The 7,813-nt window shown below is 36.8% G+C and overlaps 1 protein-coding gene across 1 annotated transcript in view; it reads left to right on the forward strand.

Annotated features, from left to right (window-relative positions):
- LOC104548737 (ras GTPase-activating protein 1) overlaps positions 1–6,763 on the forward strand; it is a gene marked incomplete at its 5' end in the record, with an annotated part of 21,101 nt that extends 14,338 nt beyond the window's left edge. The window contains 4 exons of the mRNA XM_010194841.1: positions 5,121–5,293; positions 5,449–5,608; positions 5,783–5,925; positions 6,644–6,763. Of these exons, the coding sequence (XP_010193143.1) occupies positions 5,121–5,293; positions 5,449–5,608; positions 5,783–5,925; positions 6,644–6,763 (596 nt within the window). The remainder of the gene's footprint in view (positions 1–5,120; positions 5,294–5,448; positions 5,609–5,782; positions 5,926–6,643) is intronic.
- Between the last annotated feature and the right edge of the window lie 1,050 nt (positions 6,764–7,813).

Here is a 7,813-nt window from a genome sequence, read left to right on the forward strand (position 1 = left end):
AAAGTAGAAGAATTACTTCTAAGACTGAATGCTCTTGCAGAACCTAATTCAGTTTCAAAACTCTTGCCCTTTCCTCTGACTAGAAAAGTTTCTGCATAGCAGAAGGAAAAATATGTATTTCATTTGACAGACAAAAGGACTTTCTAATTGCAGTTGTGACCTTGTTCTTGCACAGTTCTATTCGTTTGAGTTAGAAAATTCCTTATCTGGGCCAAAGCTTTGGTTAGTAAAATAACCTTTCAAAGGATAATTCATGAATGGAATACTCAGTAACTCCTTTTAAAGTGTTTTTGTAGTTTTGTTCTCTCTGTTCAGATTAAGGAGATTGTGCTACCTTTAGATGCATCCAACTGATGGAAACTTATAGACTGTTCCCTTATCTAGGTCAAGAGGATTGACAATGTTTCTTGTTTATGATTAGGTAGACTCTTAGAGCATAACCTAACAGTCCTTTCATTCCTATGATTAGACCATATCAACTTGAATTAACAAGCATCTCTGCCTACATCCCAATCACTATTAAATATTTGAAGTACATGGGGGGAAAACTGAGCTAAAAGAGACCTTATCCAACTTGCCTGTGTGCTGTGTTGCCTAACCCTTAACCTCTCCAAAAGCAATAAAATAGGTTGGTTACCTTTCTGAACATTTCTCCTTTGTAGTCACAGTTATTAAATGTGGATTGCTCTGAAGTGGGAGTAATGTGAGGCTCATCTTCCCAGCTAACCCATTAAGTCAACTTTCCTGCTTGTTTTTCCTGTCATATAAAGCAGATTGAGGGCCCAAAAATCTGGTATTGGTTTCACTGCTTTTTCTTCCATCATAACACACAAAACTAAATATCAAAATGATACAAGTATGAGGGCTATTTTTTTCAGTATTTGTGGTGGGTTGACCTTGGCTGGCACCAACCTTGACAGGTGCCTACCAAGACCCTCTCTCACTGCCCCTCCTCAGTGGGGAGAAAATAAGATTAATAAAAACTTGTGGGTTGAGATAAAGGCAGTTTAATTAAAAAAAACCCAAAGGCTGCACATTCAAGGAAAGGAAAACAAAAAGATTTTTTCTCTACTTCCCATCAGCAAGTGATGTCCAGCCACTTTCTGGGAAGTAGAGCCTCGGTATGCACAGTGGTTGCTTCAGAAGACAAATGCTTTAATAATGAATGTCTTGCCTCCTCCTCCTTTCTCTTAGCTTTTATTGCTGAGCACGATGTCATATGGTATGGAATATCTCTTTGATGAATTTAGGTCAGTTGTCCTGGCTATGTCCCCTCCCAATCTCTTGCCCACCCCTAGCCTGCAGGCCTTTAGGCAGGGGAGTTGGGGAGACAGCCTTGATGCTGTGCGAGCACTGCTCAGCAGTAGCCAAAACTGGTTTGTTATCAACACATTCTAGTTACAAATACAGAGCACAACACTATGAGGGCTGCCATGGGGAAAGTTAACTCCGTCCCAGCCAGATGCAATACAAGTATTTATATTTCTTCAGTTCTCAAGACTTTCACTTTGAAATTTGCCTATTATGAGTATGAATTCATTCCTTTATTATTTTTGTATTTTTACTTTTAAAAGGTATTTTAAATATTCAGAAATCATACTAAACACTTTAGCATTGATTCTACTTGTTTTCTTTGTTTCTCTAACTTTTTAAAATAATTTATTCATTTTATAAATATATAAATATGTCTTGGAAAAAGGAAAAAAAGCCATAAACATTGTTAGATTTCATCTGTTGTTACTGAAAATTCAGATGCTCAAATTTGATCAGACAGTTGTATCAGTAAGTGTCTCAGGACAGTTCCATGTAGGGTTAAGCTGGAGTGGAAGTTGTGGTTTGGTTTTGCACCAGGATTGTTGGTTAATTTCAGATTAATTCATGTTGAAAAAGAAAACATTTTTATACTAGAGACAGTCGCCTCATGCAGTCAAGTCCATAGAGCAAAGCCATAGAATCATAGAATGGTTTGAGTTGGAAGGAACCTTAAAGATCATCTAGTTCCAACCTCTCTGCCATGGGCTGGCATACCTTCCACTAGATCAAAGCCCCATCCAACCTGGCCTTGAACACTTCTAGGGAGTGGACATCCACAACTTCTCTGGGCAACCTGTTCCTCACAGTAAAGAATTTATTCCTTATGTCCAATCTAAATCTATCCTCTTTCAGTTTGAAACCATTACCTCTTGTCCTATCACTATACTCCCTGAGAAAGAGTCCCTCCCCATCCTTCCTGTAGGCCCCCTTTAATTACTGGAAGGCCTCTCTAAGGTCTCCCCAGAGCCTTCTCTAATCAACCCGAGCTTTCTCAGCCTGTCCTCATAGAGGAAGTGCTCCAGTGCTGATCATCTTTGCAGCTTTCCTCTGGACCCACTTGAGTCCATGTCTTTCTTATGCTGGGGACCTCAGAGCTGAATGCAGTACTTTATGTGAAGTCTCATGAGAGTGGAGTAGAGGGGGAGAATTACCTCCCTTGACTTCTGGTCACGCTGCTTCTTTTGATGCAACCCAGGATACGGTTGGCTTTCTGGGCTGCAAATTGCACATTGCCTCTGTCACTCATTTCAGGCAGTTTGTATTTGCAGTAATGTTTTTGAAGTTTGTATTTGAGAATATGCAGCTGGAGAAAAAAAAAAGTCACTGTGCATTTATCACTTCTGTTGCACTGGGAAATAAGCCTGCTATGGCATCTTATAGACTTGTCTCCTTCTCTCCCATACTCTTCAGGAAATATGCGTTAAACACATTAAATGCAAAGTATTTTGTAAACACTCTCACATAGACATGGATGGACTTTGGACAAGGGGGAGAAACTATGGAGCCTATCAGGCACTTGTTAATGATAGCAACAACATATGGTCTACCAACACTAAGTACCAAAAATATGATGTTGACAGCCCCTTCTTTGAAGAATAAAGTGTAAGAGGTTCCAGTCCTTAACAGCTCCTCATTGCCTTGTAAATGGATTGTGCTAACATGTCACTGAGCTGTGAGTGGGACAGCCAGGATTTAGTATGTTCATGTATTGAGCAATTTATTTTGTCAACATTTAGATAAGCTTTTATTCTGAATCAGTAACTGTAAATGTTTTTAGTTCGGTCTTTTTTTTTTTAGGGAGTGGATGCTTTTGGTTGGTTCTGGTTAAGTTAAAGAAAGGCTTCACTGTAAACTTAAGTTTACAGTGGAGTAAAAAACATAAGTATGAGGAAAACATAAGTTTGAACCACTTTTAAGTTTGATTTCCAGGTTATAATTATTAATCATCAAATTACTTGTTACTAAATATTAATCTCTAAGCTTTATTTGCAAATAAACCATTAAGAAACCTGTCTTCTTTTTTTGTGCTAATGTTCATCACATAAAATACTCTTGGATCAAAGTTGTTGTATATAGTTCTTAACTGTGTTTGCAGGGTAGTGATCAACTATTGATTTTTTCTGTATATTTGTTATTCTGTCATTATGTGCTAGACTGCAAAGTGTAAACATCCTCGAATTCTCAACTAATGGCAGTCTCTTATTGAACATAGCCTAATAGTTCAATATACATTGCTAAGTAACAAAGTGTTCCTTTAAAGTCTTTGAATATAAATTATGATAACAAGTATTCTGCAATCCATATAGTGGTATTTCTCTTTTGATCTTTTTAAGATCAAAGCAAGATTATAGTATTTATATTATCACTAGGAAGTGCTACTATATAACCATGGGAAATATTAAATTATCAAATTATTCTGAATCCTGTATCTCACTGTTCCTGTCAATGAGATATATGCCTTATATGCACAAGCAAAACAAGAAGGAAGCACATTGCTCAGTTGAGGACACAATAGCTTTGCTCAAAATAAATATTTTGGGAAAGTCAATTGATTATCTGATCTAAAGACAGTCCAATCCACACTTATAAGTAGCAGATGATGATTAATTGGTTTACCAACTACTTGACTTAATTGAATGTGTTACATTTTCAGTTCATCAACTCCAAAGAATATGAAATATGAAGTGTGTGTTAGAAATGTTATTTTATTCTGTTCCATTATCTGATTATGCAAATGATGTCCCAACATATTGCTGAATTGGGGCAGTGGAAAGTTTACTAGAACTATTCATAGGCTTTATAGAAAAGTGAAAAACAAATGTGTCATGGTGTTTTTGAATGTGTTTTGTAGTTTTTTTGGGGGGAGTTGATTAAAAGTAGATTTCATTGAGAGCTGCAGAAAACGTGTTTGCTTGGAAGTTCCTGACAGTCTGACAGGCTAAATGTGAAACTGAAACTGTGTATCTCCTCTTGGAACTTTGTGCCTATATCATAGGTAGAATGGTGTCTCTCCAAGCATCTGGGCCCTTTCTGTGTGAAGTAACTCAGTTCAGGAGGGCATGAGCTTTTTATTTTTACTTTGATCAGTGGTCTTACTGCTGCAGTTTACTAGTCAGCTGTCAGACCAGACTTTCAATTATGTTTTAATAGACTGGTGCAGGTAATTGCTTAGTAATTTTATGTTACCAACACCACAGAAACTGAATTAATGATTTTGTCATTCTTGCTTGACTTTGTCATTATTTGGACAGTAAGCTGTCTGGGAATGCTTTTTTATATGATTTGCATAAACTATTACAGCCTTAACCTGGGAGTTCCTAAGGATTAAAGAAATACATCTGGCAACATTTGGGAAAGATGTAGTACTGCTAATAGTAAATACTAAGAATAGTAACAAAGTGGTTCTAGAGCAGACCTGATGGAGGTATGAGCCTAAGGCTTCAAAAGAGGACAATGAATGCTAATCACTTTACCTATGTTAATTTTCTGATTGCTGCCTAATTTTGCTAGGTAGCTGGGAGAGAGGGAGGCTTTTTCCCCTATTTGGATCTTAAAAAGAAAACTTTGTTAATATCTGTGTGTAAAAATTATTTACAGCATGCTTTATATTTCAGCTTCAGTTATCAGGAGTCTGTTAAACCATCTAAGAGACAATCTGTCAATATATTTGATGGCACAAATTTTGATTGTTTTTAGTAATACTCTTTTGCTAAAACAAGATGATGTGCTGAAAACAAACTTTTAAAATTCAATAGTAGTACTGTTTTTCTGGAGATAACCTACTTAACAATGCTTTTTTCCTGAAGTGTTTATGCGTTGCCAATTAAGCCGATTACAGAAAGGACATGCAACAGATGAGTGGTTTCAACTCAGTTCCCATATACCACTGAAGGGTATTGAGCCAGGATCTTTGCGTGTTCGAGCACGATATTCTATGGAGAAGATCATGCCAGAAGAGGAGTACAGTGATTTTAAAGAGGTATTAAGTTTGTTTCCTCAATTTTTTTGGTCAAAATTCAGTTTCTCTGTTGTTTGAAAGAGATTTCAATAACACCAATAGACATCGTTAAGTAGTATTTGTAGTGACTGTTATTTTAGGACAAGTTTGTGAACATTATTCCGGTTTTCTTTCAGCTCATACTCCAGAAAGAGATGCATGTAGTCTATGCCTTATCACATGTTTGTGGACAGGATAGAACACTGTTGGCAGGCATTTTACTGAAGATTTTTCTTCATGAAAAACTTGAGTCACTATTGTTACGAACACTAAATGACAGGGAAATAAGCATGGAAGGTACCGTACTAATTACACTAACATTTACTGAAACTCTGGGGAGGGAAGGGCTCCTATGTCTTCGTTTCAGTCTCCTCCCTTAATTATGTCATATATCAAGCTCTGATCACATCATATTTTTTCCTCTGCTTTCTGTTGTCTCCTTTTCCCAATTTTTTACTTTATTTTTTTCAGATGAAGCTACTACTTTATTTCGTGCTACCACTTTAGCAAGTACACTTATGGAGCAATACATGAAAGCAACAGCAACACGTTTTGTTCACCATGCACTGAAAGAGAGCATATTAAAGATAATGGAGAGCAAGCAGTCCTGTGAGGTGATACCTTGAACTATCCTTTTTTGATATGTTGAAATGATGATCTAGTGGTCGTTTGCTTTTGAAGCATTTATTAATTTTTCAGAAATAATTTCAATACCAGAACTGAACTGATTATGATTTTTTCCTAAATGTTAGCTTGAACAATGTTCATAGCATCACTTTTAAATAAGTTTTTTAACTCAAATTTCTTTAAAGTATGTATTCATTATTTAGCAATTGTAGGTTCTTTTGTAGCAGTTACTGAATGACCTACCCTAAATAACTTGCGTTAAGCTACAGATATACTAGAAGTCAATGTCTGAACTTAATTTTAAAACTCCTTTATATTAACTGTTTGTGTTAGATCCTTTCTTTATTTCTAAGACAACCCTCCTAATTTCTGTTTCACTTGAACTTTATTATGGAAATGGGAGTGTGGTGTCCTCAGAAGACTGGATTAAAAGATATGTAGTTAAAAAAAGATGGGTAGTTATGGATAGTGTTAAATGTCTGTGCTGTTAAAAGCATAGTGCACTAGAACTTAAAAGCATTGCTTTTTCACATTAGTTTCCTGGGTAGCCCTTGAAGCAGATCTGTAAGTTCTGTACAAGTCTGAGATTTATACAGCAGTAAAATATTTAATTTCTTTTGAAATACTATTCAGTGTGTAATATTATCAAATATATGTAGTTCTATTCAAGAGAAGAAACTTAATCTTTTTCCCTTTTGGTTTTAGTTAAATCCCTCAAAATTAGAAAAAAATGAAGATGTAAACACTAATTTGGCACATCTACTCAGTATACTTTCAGAACTGGTGGAGAAAATATTCATAGCTGCAGAGATACTGCCTCCGTAAGTTTGCACTCTTCTGTTCAAATTTGTAACTGAAAATTCCTGTTTGTATTATTTACATTGTACCATAAAATGGTGTTCTTACTGGTTTATCTTATACTAATCATTCCTAAGACTAATTTATTTAGGAATGTTATATGTACAGAGAAAAAAAAAATAACACTTGAATGAATTGTGCTTTTTGCACATGTGATGAGTTGACTTTGGCTGGATGCCAGGTGCCTACCAAACTGCTTTATCATTGTCCCTCCTCAGCTGGACAGGGGAGAAAAACTATAACAAAAAGCTCATGGGTTGAGATAAGCACAGGGAGAGATCACTTGCCAATTATAGTCATGGGCAAAACAGAATTGACTTGGGGAAATGAATTTAATTTATTGCCAGTTAAAATCAGAGTAGGATAATGACAATTAATGACAAAACCAATTTCACCCATCTCTCCCCTCTTCCCGGGCTCAACTTCACTCCTTATTTTCTCTACCTCCTCCTCACCGAGTGGGACAGGGAGACAGGGAATGGAGGATTACAGGCAGTTCATCACACATTGTTTCTGCCGCTCCTTTCTCCTCGTGCTCTTCCCCTCCTTCAGCATGGGGTCCCTTCCATGGGAGACAGCCCTCCATGAACTTCTCCAATGTGGGTCCTTTCCATGAGCTGCAGTTCTTCATGAACTGCTTTATCATGGGTTCTTTCTACAGGGTGCAGTCTGTCATGGTTTAGGGCTGGGCTGGCCACTAAATCCTGGACAGACATTCTCTATTAACCCCTCTCCCCTCCACAGAAGGGAAGAGAAAAGAGAATAAGGGAGAGAGACTTTATGGGTTGGAAAAGAAAACAAACAGATTTAATTAAACAATAATACTAATACTACAGGATAATAATGTAAATAGGAAAATAATGAAATATATACAGATATGTACAAATATATATATAAAACCAATATAAAATCCTCCCCCCCAACCCCTCCAATGACGATTATGTCACCAGAGGCTCTGCAGAGCAGGGCACTGGAAAAGTCCCTGTCCGGACTCAGCAGCAGGTGGAAGCAGGATGC

This window comes from Mesitornis unicolor, unplaced genomic scaffold (assembly GCF_000695765.1).
Source record: "Mesitornis unicolor isolate BGI_N332 unplaced genomic scaffold, ASM69576v1 scaffold20611, whole genome shotgun sequence".
In the NCBI taxonomy this organism is placed as follows: domain Eukaryota; kingdom Metazoa; phylum Chordata; class Aves; order Mesitornithiformes; family Mesitornithidae; genus Mesitornis; species Mesitornis unicolor.